This window comes from Microtus ochrogaster, linkage group LG2, assembly GCF_000317375.1.
Source record: "Microtus ochrogaster isolate Prairie Vole_2 linkage group LG2, MicOch1.0, whole genome shotgun sequence".
In the NCBI taxonomy this organism is placed as follows: domain Eukaryota; kingdom Metazoa; phylum Chordata; class Mammalia; order Rodentia; family Cricetidae; genus Microtus; species Microtus ochrogaster.
The window spans coordinates 30049286-30068005 of record NC_022028.1 but is presented as its reverse complement, the minus strand read 5'-3'; the positions used below and the strand labels follow the sequence as shown (position 1 = coordinate 30068005).

General features: G+C 43.4%; 1 protein-coding gene across 1 annotated transcript in view; it reads right to left on the bottom strand.

Moving 5' to 3' along the window:
* Col4a4 (collagen type IV alpha 4 chain) overlaps positions 1 to 18720 on the bottom strand; it is a 128753-nt gene that overhangs the window by 71716 nt on the left and 38317 nt on the right. Inside the window, exons 6-13 of the mRNA XM_026785746.1 lie at positions 12448 to 12582; positions 11213 to 11257; positions 10350 to 10466; positions 5888 to 5956; positions 4222 to 4257; positions 2430 to 2492; positions 879 to 914; positions 650 to 691 (exon numbers count right to left, since the gene is read on the bottom strand). Of these exons, the coding sequence (XP_026641547.1) occupies positions 650 to 691; positions 879 to 914; positions 2430 to 2492; positions 4222 to 4257; positions 5888 to 5956; positions 10350 to 10466; positions 11213 to 11257; positions 12448 to 12582 (543 nt within the window). The remainder of the gene's footprint in view (positions 1 to 649; positions 692 to 878; positions 915 to 2429; positions 2493 to 4221; positions 4258 to 5887; positions 5957 to 10349; positions 10467 to 11212; positions 11258 to 12447; positions 12583 to 18720) is intronic.

Sequence of the window (18720 nt, the reverse complement as noted above, 5' to 3'; positions counted from 1 at the left end):
GAGAGAGAGAGAGAGAGAGAGAGAGAGAGAGAGAGAGAGAGAGAGAGAAGGTTCACCTTCGCATGGGCTGGGATTGAAGGCATGCATCACCATGTCCAACATTGTTACCATCGCATATTTGACTTCCCAGTTCTATGACCTCACCTTTATGGTCAATAGAATATTATGGGCATTTCTTTCATCATGAGAACTTCATATATATCTCTGACTCTATTTAACCACCTGTATTGTGACTTAACTAACCTGGAACTTCATCCATGTCAACAGGGAACAGGTCGGTCCTGCTATGATAACCTTACCCTGCTAACCTCCCTGCTGTGGAGTAGATGCCTAAGAGCTGCTTCTCCTGTGTGAAGAAGAGCACCCATCCCCCGCTGGGCATTCAAGGTAAGTCCAGAGAAACCACCACCTTAAATGGCTTTCCTAGAGTACCCTGCCCATGAGGGTACTCTACTTCCTAGCACCAGAATGATGCTTTGTCAGAGCTCAGGGTATTATGTTTACAGCTAAGGGTAAACTAAGTCAGCATGGAGGAGCTGTGAGTTTTGAAGTTGAATGACGAGGACACAGTGAGCACAGATGGTGACAACAGCCTCTATTACTAGAGAAGACATCTCAACATTTGCTCCTCCACACGAGGGATCCTTACCGGATCTCCCCTTTGCCCCTTTATTCCCACAGCACGATTTCCCTGAAAGAAAAAAGAAAGAAATGTAATTGCTTTCTAGTTTTAAAAAGACAATTAAAAGCGATTAAGACTTTTAGCTGTGCAGATCATTAAGGCTTATTCAAAAGGGAGGAGGTGATTGAGATGAGTGTCAATGGCCAATCATCTCACTGAGGCCAGGTTCTGATGATGGATTTGATCTAGCACTTACCTTCAACCCAGGGCTCCCAGGATGACCTATAGGTCCCTAAATCAATGGGAAAAAATTATTAGCAGTCATAGTCATCAGAATGTCTTCCTTGATCACCCCAAGTTTTGACTAGAAAACACATCTGATTTTAAAGTTGCTCAAGCCACTCTCATTCTTATGAGGCGATAATAATGTGACCTCCTAGAAGTAAGGAGAAAAATAGTGGTTGCCAGAGTCTGGGGAGGCTGGATAGGAAGAAGGGCATGAAGAAGAACTAGCCAATGAGAATGAAGATTTGGTTAGTTGAAAGGACTGAGTTCTGGCTCTACACCACAGTGAAGTGACAGTCAACAATCGTTTACCACACATTACAAAATGACTACTGAAGATTTTAAATACTTCCAATACAAAGAAAGGATGGATGTTACAGGTGATAGATGTGCTAACTATCCTGATTTTATCACTGCACATTAGATGAATGCATCCAAATATCACAGTGTACCTCATGAATACATACAGCTGCATGTGTGTGTGTGTGTGCATGTAAGTGCTCATACATATGTAGGTGCATGTGTGTGTAGTGTCTGTGGAGACCATGATCCATCTCAGATGTCCTTTCTTATTTTTAGAGACAGTGTCCCCACTGAAATCTGGGGTTCCCTAATTAGGCTGGGCCAGCTAGTCAGGTAGCCTCAGAGTTCTACCTGTATCTGTCCCTTAGTATGGGACAGAAGCATGTACCACCTTTATGACAAGAGCCAAGAAGCAAGCTTGATTCTTTTTTTTTTTTTTTTTTTTTTTTTGGTTTTTCAAGACAGGGTTTCTCTGTATGGCTTTGGAGCCTGTCCTGGAACTAGCTCTGTAGACCAGGCTGGTCTCGAACTCACAGAGATCCGCCAACCTCTGCCTCCCGAGTGCTGGGATTAAAGGCGTGCGCCACCATCACCCAGCGCAAGCTTGATTTTTTTATGTGAGTTCTGGGGTAGGACTCAAGTCCTCAGGTGCATGCGGAAAACAATCATTCTAGCTCTGTGTACATAATTATGTGTCATTTAAAAATAACAAGCCTAGTGTGAAGGCAGATGCCTTTTAGCCCAAGCTCTCCAGAAGTAGAGGCAAGCAGATCTCTGAGTTTGAGGCCAGCCTGATCTACAAAATGGGTTCCAGGATAGCCAGGATGTTATACAGAGAAACCCAGTCTTGAAGGAAGAAAGGAAGGGAGGGAGGGAGAAAGGGAGGGAGGGAGGGAGGAAGGAAGGAAGGAAGGAAGGAAGGAAGGAAGGAAGGAAGGAAAGGAAGGAAGGAAGGAAGAAAGAAAGAAAGAAAGAAAGAAAGAAAGAAAGAAAGAAAGAAAGAAAGAAAGAAAGGAGGGAAGGAAGGTGCACACAGTGGACTTTGAAACATGGATGGGCTCTTTTTCTGTGTAGGGAGTGACTTCTGATGGGAGACCTACACGCCAAGATGAATTCCTGCCAATAAGTGTGGTTCATTAGCCTGACTCAAGAATGCAGCTTTGTTCTCAGTGCTACACTGTTGTCTACAGAGGGACAACATCGTCAGAGCTGTACTTACTGCAGGCCCTGGTGCACCAGCATACCCCATGGGCCCTGCTGATCCTTGGGCACCCCTAGAACCCTAGAGAGAGAGACAGAGATCAGAACATGTACTGTGCAAACAACAGTTATCTCTCACAGACAGGATGGCATGTAACCTCAAGCAGATATAAACCTGCAAAGCGGTCAGTCTCCCCGCATACACTCAGTGAGTGGATCTTCAGCAGAGGTGGGAGCAGCCTTCCAGTAAGGGTGACACACTCTCCTGTAGGGTTCCATTCAGCTCAAGAGAACAATCAGCATCATACAACCCAAAACTTGTAATAATTAAAGCCAGAAACAAAAGAACTTCATTAGTTCTCCCTAATTCCAATTCAACTTTATACATCCTAAGATGTCTCTTCATATCAGTCTTGGGTAACACTCATATTTAAAGTCTTTTTTAGTTTATGCCCAGGAATATCTACCTATGTCCCTTGTGACTGCAGAGGCCGGAACAGGGACCCCCTAGAGCCGTGGTTCTCAACCTTCCTAATGCTGTGATCCTTTAATACAGTTCCTCATGTTGTAATGACCCCCACCATAAAATTATTTTCATTGCTACTTCAGAACTGTAATTTTGCTACTGCTGTGGATCATGATGTAAGTATCTGATATGCAGGATATCTGATATGCTACCTCCAAATTGATCAAGACCCACAGGTTGAGAATCATTGCCCTAGACCTAGGATTAGAGACAGTCATGAAATTCCAGGTGGGTGCTAAGAACTGAGATCAGGTCCTCTGCAAGAGCATCCAGTGCTCTATAACCACTGAGCCATCTCTCTTGCCCCACATTTAAATATCAATGTATTTGTACTTTTTTAAATTGATTTTTTTATTGAACTCTACATTTTTCTCTGCTCCCCTCCCTTCCTCTCCTCTCCCCTTCAACCCTCCCCCGAAGGTCCTCATGCTCCCAATTTACTCAGGAGATCTTGTCTTTTTCTATTTCCCATGTAGATTAGATCTATGTAATATATTTGTACTTTAAAAAAATACTCTTGAAATGTGGCCTAGAGGACTAAACTGAATAGAAACACTGTCCCCAGCTCAGCATCAAGATGGCTCAGACATAAGCAATTTCCTGTCTCATGTGAGTTGCCAGCACCATGGCTTAAACTCTGGCAGATGGCGGGATAGCCGAGCAGCCCCAGAAGGCTGGGAAGAGCAGTGCCCTGTTCTACAGTTCACATCAGTTAGGGAACGGGCCTGGAAATGCAAGTCTGTGAATAATCGCTGGGAGGTAAAAATGCTTTCGCTTTCAATCTTGCAAACACTGATAAACTGAAAGGCTAAAGTGATCATTGAGTTATAAATTACCGGAGATGAAAGTGGGCAATATAGCAATAAACAGTCACTAATTTAGCAGGCAAAAATCTTAGAGAAGTGGAATAAAATTCCAATCGCTGTATTTATGTAGGGGGCTGTGTGTGTGTGTGTGTGTGTGTGTGTGTGTGTGTGTGTGTGTGTGTGTTTCTAAAAGATAATTTTGTGAAGGCCAATAAATGCCTAATAGTACTAAATGATGTTGACCAGACAACGGGGAGTTGGGATAAAAGGCAGCTTTCTGAGGTTTAGCACTGCTTCCTGGTGGGTGAACTGGACTTCACACCCCCATGTCAATACTATGAAATTTTTAATTTTGACAAGAGATCACAGTTTTATTCTAGGTAGGTCCCACACTTTTTGTGGCTGGTCATGTTGAGCTTAACATCTATAGAGCTATCTAAAAAGAAGACAGATGCCCATGGTCTTCTCGGGAGACTTACTGGCAAGCCGGGCGGTCCTGGGTCCCCACGGTCTCCCTGCAATGACAACATCAAACTGTTTTACAAGAGGAGGGCTGTTTTCTAAGGACACAGATGACCCATAAAAACAAGTGGAGCAAGAATGATCTGCACTAAGCAAGATAGGCGGCAAATTCACTTTGTTAGTGTTGAGAAAGCAATCACAGAAGGGCCCATAGAGCTGTTTTCCTTCATTTATTCTCCTGCCTACCTACTGGAGCCCAGAACAAGGTGGGTTGAGTCAGTGTGGGGTAAAAAGGACCAAGGAAAAACACCCTGACCCTGACTTAATCCCAGGACCAGGGTTTTAAATCCCACCAATCCCTGAGGATGAAATCCCACCAATCCCCGAGCCTTCCCCAGAATCAGGCTATAAAAACCCACTAATTCAAAGAAAGAATGTCCTGCCCAGACCCCCAAGAAACTCTATATAAACTTTGTACCCTGTTCAGTTTGCTGCTGCTCCTCACCCCAGAGGCAGCCACCCTCCTGGAGTTCTCCTTCCCAATAAATCTCTCTAGTGAGGTTTTTTGTGTTGTGTAACATTTTCTCAGGAGCAGAGCCCAGCCATAACAACTTTTGTAGGAGCCAGAGCAGAGCAGAATGGAGAACTGTAACCCTTTCCCCTAGCTGTTACCCTTGCATTGGGGACACTTTTCCCTGGAGCAGAGCTGTACGCTCCTAGCTTACATTGACTTTGTGGCATTCCTTAGTTCCTGACTGTCAGAATACCTTCCCATCTGAGCTGCAATGCTTACAGTCAAGACAACATAGAAGAAGGATGTGGGTTGTCCTTACATCTTACACTACCATCTTGGTCTAAAAGTTCTATGTTCTCACAATATACCTATCTCTGGTCTAGTGCTATATGGGGCCTTCCTGTACAGTAGTGGTTTTCAACCTGTAGGTCATGACCCCTCTGGGGTCTACATATCAGGTATTTACATTACTATTCATGACAGCAAAATTGCAGTTATGAAGCAGCAATGAGAATAATTTTATGGTTGAGGGTCACCATAACATGAGGAACTGTATTGAAGGTTGCAGCTTTAGGAAGGTTGGGAACCACCGATCTGGAGTGGCAGGAAGAGATTGAGGGAGAGCCCCTCACTGCTGCAACATCCAGATCTAACTCTCAGGCTTGTGGCAAGGTTGATTGCTCTGTGTAATGATCAGAGTGTGTGCATGCTCCTGGACACAGGGTCATTCTAAACTCACTATGCTTAAAGGATGACTTCAGATTTTACCCACGTTTAGGTCTAGTCACTTCTGTGGCGTTAGTTTCACAATTCCTGCTCAGCCAAGGCCACCTTAAGGTTCTCAGTGACCTGCAATTCTCAGGTCAGTCTTCACCAGTGACTACCTGGCCCAAATAACAGTAGCCATGAGCCTGGGTAGCCCCGAAATAAATATGTCCTTATAATTCTGAATGTGTAAGTGGCAAGGAAATCTACAGTCAAAGAGATGAAGGTCATTACTTTCACACAAGAGGAACTGAGCCATCTTGTTCTGTCAGGTTAATGACCAAAACAAACAAACAAAAAAAAAACCAGTAAATCCAACAAAACTTTGAAAGAAATCTCTGCCCATGCATTTCCAATCGGGAAAAAGTCTTTGACAAACCCATGATGACAGATATAACACTCACCTGAATACCTTTAATGCCACCAGAAATGAACACCGATCTTCCTTTTTCTCCATTTTCTCCTGGCTGACCCTGAAAAGGAAAGATTCGTTAGGAAAAAATAAATTGCTGTTCCACTGTTTTTATTTCTATATAAAATACTAGCCACCCGGTTTCTCAGGAAATTCGGGATCAACCTACCCCTGGACCCAGCAATACCACTCTTGGGAATATACCCAAGAAAGGCCTTATCATACAACAAAAGTATATACTCTACTATGTTCATAGCAGCATTGTTTGTAATAGCCAGAACATGGAAACAACCTAGATGCCCTTCAATGGAAGAATGGATGAAGAAAGTATGGAATGTATACATATTAGAGTACTGATCAACAGTAAAAAACAAGGACTTCTTGAATTTTGCATACAAATGGATGGAAATAGAAAACACTATCCTGAGTGAGGTAAGCCAGACCCAAAAAGAGGAACATGGGATGTACTCACTCATATTTGGTTTCTAGCCATAAACAAAGGACATTGAGCCTATAATTAGCGATCCTAGAGAAGCTAAATAAGGAGAACCCAAAGAAAAACATATAGGCATCCTCCTGAATATTAACCTTCATCAGGCGATGAAAGGAGACAGAGACAGAGACCCAATTTGGAGCACCGGACAGAAATCTCAAGGTCCAAATCAGGAGCAGAAAGAGAGAGAGTATGAACATGGAACTCAGGACCGCAAGGGGTACACCCACACACTGAGACAATGGGGATGTTCTATAGGGAACCCACCAAGGCCAGCTTGCCTGGGTCTGAAAAAGCCTGGGATAAAACCGGACTTGCTGAACATAGTGGACAATGAGGACTACTGAGAACTCAAGAACAATGGCAGTGGGTTTCTGATCCTACTGCACGTACTGGCTTTGTGGGAGCCTAGGCATTTTGGATGCTCAACTTACTAGACCTGGATGGAGGTGGGTGGTCCTTGGACTTCCCACTGGGCAGGGAACCCTGATAGCTCTATGGGCTGACGAGGGAGGGGAACTTGATTGGGGGAGGGAGAGGGAAATGGGAGGAGGTGGCGGGGAAGAGAGAAATCTTTAATAAATAAATAAACGGAAAAAAAAGAGAAGAAGAAAAAAATACTAGCCACCAATTTAAAAAAGCATTGCAACCATCTACCTGGGGTGGATTTATCATCTACCCAATCTTACTGGCTAGCATACAGATTTCTCAGGTCTTCAGTTAGCGTCTGCGAAGTCAGTCCCAAAGGAAGTTGCCCCACTAATGGATAGTTTTAGCTGCTAATCATGAGGCAGAAAGTCTGCATTCTTCTCATGGATTCTTATTATGGATACCATCTTCTAATGCAAGATGGTATTCATAAAAATAAATAATTTTGCAATTTAATTTTTGATCCAGAAATAATTTTTAAGAGCATTTACTTGACTCCTTTCAGTATTTGTATTTAAAATTGATCTTATACAACCTTTTTAAGGCTGTATTTCAAGTTAACAGACTTTGTGACGCTGCTAGTTTGCCTAGAGAGTTTTGTTTGTTTGTTTGTTTGGTTGGTTGGTTGGTTGATTGGTGGGCTGGCTGGTTTTTGAGACAAGGTGCCACTTTGTAGCTGTAGTTTGTCAGGAACCCTGAGATCTGCCTGCCTTAACCTCCCAAGGGCTGGGATTAAAGGCCTGAGCCAAGGTGGCCAGCTGTTTAGAGCATTTTTAAGGGTAGATGAAATAGCTCAAAGAATTTCATTCTAATTTTCCTATATAACAACTTAAAATCCCCGTTAACATCTTATACACATTGACTTGACACACAGAGTATTTGCCTTCTTCATATTATCAAGCTCTCTGTAAAAGAGTATAACTCTCCAAGTTGATCGCACTCGCCAAAGCAGCTCCCTTTGTGTCCCTCAGTGACTTCCTGGTATGTCCCCTTGAGGAGTCAGTTTGGCCTCTGCAGTCAGTCGTGGCTTCCTACAGTTCCAGTCTGCAGGGATCTCAGTTTCACACTGAGTTAAGACTGTTACGGTGATGAAAATCAACTGAAGAGCTGCACACAGGTTAGCGTTGAAACTTGGAGGCAGAACATTTGTCCAGCCAGCCCTAGGTCCTGGGTTTGATCCCAAATTAAAAACTTTGCTTCACTGCTAGCTCCTCGGTCCACAAACCACTACAGAAATAACAGACCAGTCATGATCAGTGACTGATGACGTCATGTGTTTCAAAGCTCATGATTGATCACATAAGCCTACCATGATTGATCACTGCACGTCTTTGTCCACTCCTCACTCCTTTTTTATTTTAATGTATTATTAGCATACCCTAATTATTTATAATAAGGGGTTTCATCATGACGTTTTCATACATGTTCATAATGTATCTCATTCATAGGCGCCCTGTCACTCTCTCTTGTCCCCTCTCACATCTGTTCATCTCCCTCTTCCCAGCTATGTCTCTTCTGCCTTTTTGTCATTTCGGTGACCTTGTAAGTGTCACTTCATTTGTCTACAAGAACATGGTTCGGAGTCTGCCTACAGGAGTGTGACTGCACATCTTTTATTCAGACATGGGGAGAGAGAGAGAGAGAGAGAGAGAGAGAGAGAGAGAGAGAGAGAGAGAGAGAGAACAGTCCAGCACAACACATAGATATGTTGCTTTCTTAGACCTCAGAGAAAAACTCAAGTGACATTTTAAAATAGCTATTTGAGACAGGGGATAAGTCTTCAAAAATGAAAGGGAAACAGACACAAAAGAAGCATTTAAAATGTTGCAAAAGAAACTCAGAGTGTAAGGGGAGTTGGAGAAAACATGGCTGCCAGAGTACAACTGATGGGCTCTTCCGCAGAGACCACAGTGACTGTGAGGGACAGACAGTGACTCAAACCACAGCTTCACACTGAAGAAACTTGGGAAGATATTTCTCAATGATGAACACTGACCGAAACTCAGAAAGAGTGTGACATTTTGTCACAGCATAAGAAAAGGTTAATTTGATACACTTTGTTACATGGCATGAAAAAGGGAAGCACTGTTGAGAACTTTTCACAGACCAACTCAATACTTTGATTCTCAATGTTTTAAATTATCAAGTGCTGCATAAATATTAGTTCTATTTTTTCATTTCTCCATGTATTTATGAGTGACAGTGAGAGAATTTTTATTTTTTATTTTTTGTTTTTTTTTTGTTTTTGTTTTTCGAGACAGGGTTTCTCTGTGGTTTTGGAGCCTGTCCTGGAACTAGCTCTGTAGACCAGGCTGGTCTCGAACTCACAGAGATCCGCCTGCCTCTGCCTCCCGAGTGCTGGGATTAAAGGCGTGCGCCACCACCGCCCCGGCAGTGAGAGAACTTTTAACTGTTTACTGAAACACTTAAAAGATTATGAGACAATAGTAACTTTCCCATCCATGGCTGAGGTTGCTTTAGGTAGCTTTAGCATTCATGGAAAGTTCCACTCTACAGGCAGGGTGGTCAGAAGAAACAAACACTGCTTGACAAAGGGACTGTTGTGACATTCCAACACTGTGGTCAGTACTGCTTGCTATGGAAAAGCTACCACTGACAGCCCCTGCTCTCTGAAACGCCTGATTCAGTAGAATGAGGTCTGGTCCCGTTGGAAGAGCTGGGGATGTGTGTGTTCATCTCACCGCGCTGGACTGTCAAATAGCTGAGACTAGAACAGAGAGCTTGATTGAGAATCTTAGCACCCAAAATGATTTTTATGTGATATCAAGAAAGGTGCCAGCCTGGAATTCCTTCCGAGCTCTATGTTCAGACCAGCTCTTCAGTCTAGAGCACAGGCGAGATGAACGAAGGGGAAATGGATGGCTCTGGCAGTGCCAATAAGAAGCCTTCTGGGAGGATTTGAGAAGAGCTATTTAAATGGCAAAGCAAAAAGGCTGAAAAACCGCCATACAGAGGAAGTCAACATTTTCTTAAGGGAAGGCATATATTTATTTATTAAATATTTTTCTCAATTTTTAATCATTCTTCGAGAATTTCATATAATGCATTTTATCCCAGCCCAAATTATGTCAGATTTTTACCTAAGTGAGAGGCAGGGAGGTGCATGGTGAGAACACAAGAGTGTCCCTTGCTGAAGCTGTATTTAAAGACAAATTTAACCTAAATGGAAGGAGTGGAAGTTTTGGTAAACTGCCCCATCCTTTTTAAACTATCCAGTCTTTGTACAGGAACCAGAAAGACCTTAATGAAACCAGATAGATCACAGCCCTTCTCAAAGCCAATAGGGTCTTCTTACAGCATGGAAAAGAAAATATAATTTACTTCCACAGCCTATGACACCCCGACGTATTCTGGTTCTGCCCACCTTGCCACCCCCACCCCTACGGTCACCCAGTTTAGTTCACCATGCTGCAGGCAAAGCTGCATTGACTCTACTTCCCTAACACACCAAGCCGTTGCCAGGATAGTCTTTTCACTTAGATCACTCTAGATTGTGCTAATGGTGTCTTACAGGGGGCCCTCCTGGGCCAGGTGCTCCTCTTTCTCCTGGAAATCCTGGATCACCTCTTGAGCCACTGAAACCATCCACACCAGGTTTGCCTCTGGGTCCGGGAGGTCCTGGGTGACCCTGCAGAGGACAAAACTGTGAGCTGAATATTTCTGCAAGAAAACCTAACACAAAGGCTATGCAACACGGACCCCAAACTACAGAACTTAGGGCACACTTGTTTACTTGTTTCTCTTTGTGAGGCTTCCTGAAAGAGCCAGATGGTGAAATCGCAATTTAGAAATGTACTGTGTCTATGGTAAGTTCATTTAGCTTGAGTTGCTCTCCAGCTTAGGAGAAAACCTTCCTTGAAATTCCGAGACTTGGCTGCATTGTGAAGTTCCCCAAGCCCCACTTCCTTCTTCTCCCAGGCTGTATTGTATGACTTTCAGCATCACTTGCAAAGCTGGGATCCACCAGAAGATGAGGTTTCTGTTATGGGCACACATTTCATTCCAGAGCACCGAGCATGACATGATATTTAGCATCTGTTCTGGACTTTTTTTGAAAATGTCTTTGAAGACTTTGCTCTTTATGTAAAATGTTTTAGTTTGAGAATTTTATTGCACAATTGAAGAGTAAGCAGTCGTTAAAGAACTAAGTGCACATCTATTTTGAAAATATATTTTTTAGGGATTTTGTCATTTCCCCCTTCCCCTTTTTACCCTCTAAGATATATTCTTATGTAAACCAGAATTGTCTCAAGCTCGTAATCCTCCTGCCTCAGCCTCCCAAGCACTGACACCTCACTCTGCTTCACTTTGAAGCTAATAGTGACTGCTTTTATTCCTTTCTTAAAACAATGAGAAAAATGTGGGGACACTCACTGGTACGCCATCCAATCCTGGAAATCCAGGGACACCAGTTGGACCCTATTTCAAAATATGAAACAGAGATGTAAAAATTAATAGACTATTAGATTGGTAAGTATGGTTATTTGAAACTATGAACAGTTGATGGCCCAAATCAAAACCCCTTAGCAGTCATTGTCACTTGATTTTAGGCAGATTGGTCCAGGCCTCAATGTTTAAGAAGAATCCTTTCGTACTCAGTTATACAGACCTGGGAAGGCAGCTTGGCAGAACCAACCCAAACTGAATATTCAGCATGCTGTCATGAGCTCTAGCCCTCAGAATCCTTCCCAGGACAACAGACTCTTAATGTGAGCGACAGCAATTGATGGGGTTGTGTCCTTTCCCTGCCACTACACTGAGCTGCAAAAGCATTTCACATTTTCATCAACACGAAATAAGCTATGGTTTTACATACAGGATGGTATATTCTTTGGTCCTTTTCAAGAAATAAATGTGGATTGAGAAATCAACATAGGATGGTCTCTAAGACATACTGTTGACTGAGAAATTAAAGCTTCGGCTCGGCACACATAATACTTTGGGAAGTTTGGAAAGCAGATGAACAATGCTAGTCCTATGTGTTCACATTTACAGATCAGAGAAATGTTCTAGAAGGGCTTGCCCCTTGGGAGAGGGGCGAGAAAAAGACTGGTTACCATGGAGTCCTGTGGTAGTCTTAGTTTTTGACCAGTCATGTGGTATTCCTGAGCCTAAGCGTTATCAAGAGGTGGGTGGAACAACTTGTCCTTTAATGAGATAATATAACTTTCCTTCCTGCATCCCCATCCACGGTGCAGCAGGCTACGGGCATGCAGCTTCCCAAAGCTGCCCACTGTCTTAAGTTATTCAGAAGAGCATGAGTTCAGATGTCTGGATTTCTCTTCTTTATGCAGGCTTACCCTAACACTCTGAGCTTCCCCAATGTTTTAGACTTCCTTACCCTTTTTTTCTGAAGTTCTCCTACCTGTTGTGTGGCTGCTTGTCAGTCATGTGTCTCACCTCCATGTTCCAGGCCTCTATGCCTCCATGCCTGCTTAGACTGCATGGGTATTTTCCTTTCTCCAGTCTATTCTCCTTTTAAAAGCTGCTGAGATTTGAAGTTTGCCTATCCCGGGAAGTTTTCTTTTAAATACTAATAAGATTGTGCTCAGAATTTTAAGTAAACAGACCCTGAGTGTTGGGGACTGATGAGATGCTAACTGACTCACCTTGTCTCCTTTCTCTCCTGCTGCTCCAGGCAAGCCACTGACACCTCTCAGTCCTTTCTCTCCCGGAATCCCAATGGGTCCTGGGGGTCCCAAGGGCCCTATTGGTCCCTGTGGCCCCAGTGGTCCTGGTTGACCCTGAAATTGAAAGGAGAGCAAAAGAAGCCATTGTGTTTGCTCATGCAGGAGCTTCCCTGTGAGTATAGGAAAATCAGAACACTAGAGCTGAGCAAATTTTAATAGAAACACAAATGATTGTTAATTTAAGTAGAAGCTATGGCATTGCCTTTCCAAGTGGATTTTAAGCTCTGTGATAAATCTGCATTGTTGTGTACATATATACATGTGAGCATATATGTATGCATGTGCATGCATATGTGCATCTGTGTATGTGTGTGTATGTGTACAAGGGGACATATGCATGTTTACAGATGTAAGTGGATTAAAGATCTGCTATTATTTTTCCACTGCCAATTGCACTTGTCAGTCTTGGGATGTCTCATGAAGCATAGAAGTAAAAACATCAGACTCTTACTGCTACCACATAAAGAACACAGTCATGAGTGAAGGAGAAAATATCTGATTGTTCATATAATTCAAAGGGATAATGATCTTCTTTCCTATAGCTGCTTCCTCCTCCCACAAGACAGGGTTTCTCTGTGTAGCCCTGGCTGTCCCGGAACTCTCTCTGTAGACCAGGCTTGCCTCGAACTCAAAGGTCCACCTGCCTCTGTCTCCTGAGTGCTTGGATTAAAGGTGTGCACCACCACTGCCCAGCTCCGTAGCTGCTTTTAGCTCGTTTCTCAGTCACTGTCTGGACAAATGCTTTCTGTGCAATCCGTGCATTCCACTCCCTGCAAAGCATGTGGGACACAACTGCCTGAAACTTCAGCTCCAGGGGAGCCAGGACCCTCTTTGACCTTTAGAGCCATTTTCACTCACATGTACATACACACAGATACACATATAAGTAAATTTTAAATAAATATTTTATAAGAGAAATAATAAAGATGGAATTGTTTTGTGGGTTACTTCTGTCCATTCCCACACTCTAAAGTGACAGATGGACTGCTGGTGATGATGACCACAAGTCTGACAATCCTGGCCTGATCACACATTCACTTTAACTACCCTCTACCTAAGGCCATGTACAGTTTTTTATTTTGAAAAAATAATTCTATCAAAACATAATTTTGGGGGGCTAGAGAGATGGCACAAAGGTGAAGAGCACTGGCTGATCTTCCAGTGGTCCTGAATTCAATTCCCTGCAACCACATGGTGGCTCACAACCATCTATCATGGGATCTGGAGCCCTCTTCTGGTGTGCAGGCATATATGCAGGCAGAACACTGTATACATAATAAATAAAAACAAGCTTTAAAAAACATAATTTTAAAATGCAGAAATTCAAGTTTGCTTATTTTATTTTACAATAATTAACCTATGAAAACAAAGAGACTATTTTAATGGACTCAGAAATAGAGAAATAGAGAATCTGCTTGTTCAAATGGCAGTGTCTCAACATTCTGAATTGGATGTGGGTATAAAGTGTATTCGACTCTTGTTGCATTTAATAACTTGCTTTGCTGTCTTGGGCTACAATTCTGACAGTAGGTGGAGAGAAGTTTGCATTGACTGCTGAGTCATAAGGCTGTCACCAACACACGGGGGTTTATCACACACTGTGGTGGCAAAGGTGCTCCCCACCGTATCTTAGCATGTTTTATGTGTCCTTAGACTTTGAAAACACCCTTCAGACTCATTTAAAGTTGGGCTGTGAGCTTTTGTGATTCTTCAAATTTTCTAAAACCCATTGAGAACAAGATAGTTTATAACCCTTTGTCTCAATAACACTCATAACAGGGTTCTTGGAAAAAGTATTTCTTACAGAGCGCTCTCTGTTTAAAACTCTGAGATACCCAGGTGTCAGCTCCATTTGTTTTGGGTGCCTACTCCTGTGTGATTACATGAAGGAAGTACTGTGTGCTGGCAATTGGAAGGGTTCAGATAGCCAGATGTTCCCCAATGTGGCAGAAATTCCTGCCAACCTGGTGCTAGAGATAGCAAGCACCCTCGGCCACCACCACAGCTAGCCATAACCCTCTCTGGGCTATACTCAGCCTTGCTCCAGAGTTAGCAAACAACCCTAATCCATCCTTTGTGTTACAGATACCTTTTGTTGCCTTTGTCTGAGAGTTTCTCATGGATACAAAGCCTATGCAAAACTGGTTAAAGGCAACCCAGAAAACCCGTGGTACCTCATGAATCAGGTATTTGCATTTGGCATTGTATTTTTGGAGGCTTCATTCAGGCTGTTTTGAGGTATGGAAATCTACTGGCTAAAGTGTAAACAGGGAAAAATAAAAAATGCTGAAGGTTAAGGGCAAGTGTTTCAGCTCACCCAGGTTGAGGACCCCTGTGGCTGCTTAGGCTAAGTTTGTTCTCTAAGTGTCTCTGAGCCATCATTTCATGGACCTGCAGGAACCCATGCACCTGTGTTGCACTGCCGGCGACACCCCTAAAACCAGGGCAATAGCCAGGCTTTCCCACCAGAACACCACATATTCACGAATGCCAGAATACCTTACCATGATCCCCTGTACTCAGGAGAACACCCCAGTGAACATAAGTGACAACTGAGACCTAACCATTACCAAACTTGGATCCTGTTTAAATAGCGGTGCCGGCCTGAGCCAGTCCCAGTCAGACAGGCAAGACGACGCAAAGGTTTAAACTGGGTCCTAATGAAGGAGCTGCCAGCAATAAAGCAAAGAACAACATCATTTGCCGTAGCAGGATAAACAATCTTGTGAAAACCCACTGGCCGGAGATGGGGCGAACACATTGTTTGACTTCTCACAACAAAGCACCATGTAGTGTCACCCAGCTGAGTTACGGAATACCCCAGTACCGAGTACCACGAAAATGGGAAAGACCAGCAGCTGGGAGGGTGGAAGAGCAGAGAGTAAAGGCAAGAGCACAGCCGGGGAGAACGGAAACCAAGTCAGGCATCTCTATGGACGGCTAAAGGAGCTCCTGATAAGCGGTCAATTCCTGCTCATCCCTCCTGGGACTGAGAGCCAGGGCAGTCCTCTCTGAGGCTGGGGCGTGGACAGAGAGATGCAGGCGTGGGCAGCTAAACTCCACTGAGCAAATGTGTGTGTGCAGTGAGGGTCTGGGGAGAGTGTGCCCAAGTGACAGTATCTGCAAACAGTCATCGAAAGAGCAACAAAGAGCCACCCTTGGCTGCAGAAAACCTGAGGAAGACAGTGATTGAGGACCCAGGCTCAAGGTTCAGTCCCTGTGCTCAAAGCTCATGGCCACACTTACTGGCTGTGTGTCCTTGAGTACATGGTTCCTTCTAAAAATATCTCTTTAGCATATATTAATTGTACATAATAATGGGCTTCATTGTGACATTTCTGGACTACACCTTGAACCTCTCTCATGCTCAGCATCTTCATCTGGCAATAGCTTAGGGCCATAAAAAAAAGAGTAAAACCTATAAAGTTGTTTTAGAGAGTACCTGTGGTGATACATGTTAGCCACTGTTATTATATGCTATTATAACAAATGTGCAAATGGCAAAAGAGGAAAGATCCAAGCCAGGACAATGTCACATTCCCCTCCCTGTGCATCTTACAGCCTGCAACAGTGAGCCTTGTAATAAAGAAACTGCTGTTTCTGTGTCACCATTAAGTCACTGAGTCCACGAGAATTACAACCTTTAACACCTGCTCAGACAGTGCAAATCAAAATCATAGTTTATAAATATTTCCCCTTTTCTTCATGCATGTCCATCCTCAACATAAGGACTACAGTTAATTGACAATTCTAAAAGATTTTTAAGAATTCTGATATATGCATATGTTACCAAATAGCAATGATAAAACAGAGTTATGAGACCTTGACAACATGGGAAAAGTAGATCGATTTGCAGTGGATAGCATGAACATTTTAGACCACAAACTAAAAGGAATAATGATGTCTTTTTTACCCTATGTTGATTAATCTTGTATCTAACATTAACATTTTAAAAGAGATTAGATGACATACATTTAAAAGTTCCCTTGTTTTTTAAATATGAAACTCAGAAAACTGCTACTTTGTTGTTATTGTTGTTGTTTTGTTTTTTGCTTTTCAAGACAGGGTTTCCCTTGAAATAGTCCTGGCTGTCCTCAAACCCCTTACTGTAGACCAGGCTGGTCACGAACTCACAGAGATCTGCCTGCCTCTACCTCCCAAGTTCTGGGATTAAACAGGTTCACCACCATGCCCAGTCCAGCTACAACTTCTATTTTATTAAGCTTAGAATTATCTTTTTATCATGCAAGCAATTTGTACATCAACTCCCCAAAATTCTCCTCTGTGAATACAGTACTTTATAACACATGCTTTTAGAGACATAGCAAGATGAACTCTCAACTGTAAAAGGGGAACTAAGAAAGCAGCAGCCAATCAACTGGCCACAAATCTCTTTAATGCATTTCATTTCAGACACGCAATCTTGAATCCAGTAAGCTAATGGAACTTAGCAGAGAAATAAGGAATGGAAACATTTAACACAGGGGCGAGACTGATAGAATTCCATTTAATATGCTATGGAAGCAGGTCCTGATAAGAGAAAGAACCATAAAAACTACTTTTAAAACAAACAGTGGAGCTGAAAATAGCTGTTTGAAGGAAACCAAGCCTTCCTCCAGGGCCCCCGACCCAAACCCCTGCCCTTGACATGCACCCCAACTTCAGGCCATTTCTGGGAAGCTCTTGTACTTCAAAGCTCGGGGCACACGCCCTGACTCAGGAGGACCCTCCCTTCCTGTCCTCGGCTGACTGTCTCTCTAAGTTCCTGTGGAAAGAACCCATTCCCCTGACTTACTGCCCTTACCCTTGAGACTAAGATGCCCCTCCAGGATCTCAAAAAGGACATGTTTCTACTATCTGCACCATCCTCTTTGTATCTTCACCCTCCCCCAGACCTACACTGACTGAAACATTGGCTCCTGGAAGACAGAACATGGATGCCCAAGGTCATGCTGGTGAGAAGGTCAACCCTCACTACTATAATTAAACAAACCAGAGACAGACTGATTGATTATAAAGAAGAGATCTTGGCTGAGGATGCAGCTCAGTGATGGAGCACACACCTAGCATACATGAGGACCTAGGCCCAATATCCAGTTTCACAAATATTAATAATAGTAATTAATAATAATAATAAATTACAGAAAATGCATGTATTTGGGCTCATAGTTCTGGAAGTACATGCAGGGTATGAACGACATGGTACAGGCTCTGGCCAAGACCAGGAAGCTACCACATAATGATGGGAGAAAAAGTGTGTGTGTGCTGGGGTGTGGGGGGTCTACTTTCTCCCCTGTCCTTATAAAGCTACCTGATTTAATCATGGGGTCTCCACTCTAATACTCCATTCTATTCACTTCCCCAGAGGCCTCACCTCAAAGCATTATGGTAATCACCAGGAAAGCACAGCACATTCAAGCTTGCCAGTGCACGTGTGGCTGAGCCAGCCCCAAAACTGTGAGCATGGATGAGCTATCCTCATTACCCATCTGCCTTGGGGCCCCATGGGCAGGGGGAGTTGACTGCCCCTGCACCCATCACTATCTGGGGCAGATGGGAGAGCTGGCCCTGTGATCATAAGGGCAGGAGAGTCAGCCCTGATAGCACAGGTGTGGCTGAACAAGCCCGGAAGCTGTGAGCATGAGAGAGCTGTCCCATTTCATATTTGGCAGACCAGACCCAAGGATATGACTTGGCTCACCCCATCATCCACCCCAGCTACAATCTGCTTGAGCATATGAAGGAACCTGACCTGCAGACTCAAAGCTGCAGGATCTCCATAACACAGGACAACAACAGGATAACCAGGAGGAACCCAAGTCAGTGCCCAGCATTGACAGGGTAGCAGAAACCAAAGACTTCAAACCAGACCAATGACTCTTTGCAGTGAACTCTTGCAAGTAAGGATATATGGACAAAGGGGTTTACAGTGACTCACTGTGTCACACTGCAGTTTCCATAAAGATATTTTTAAGGTTTTCCCTTTTTATTTTATTTTATTATTTTCCTTTTTTTTCTTTTAAAGTTTGTTTTATTTGGGGTGTATGTGCAGAGGTGGAGGGCAGATGAGAAGGGACAGGGAAATGAATGGGATCAAGAGAGATGCATGCCCTCAATATCAGTCCGAACACACTGAACCTGATAGAAGAGAAAGTGGGAAGTACTCTACAACACATGGGCACAGGAGACCAC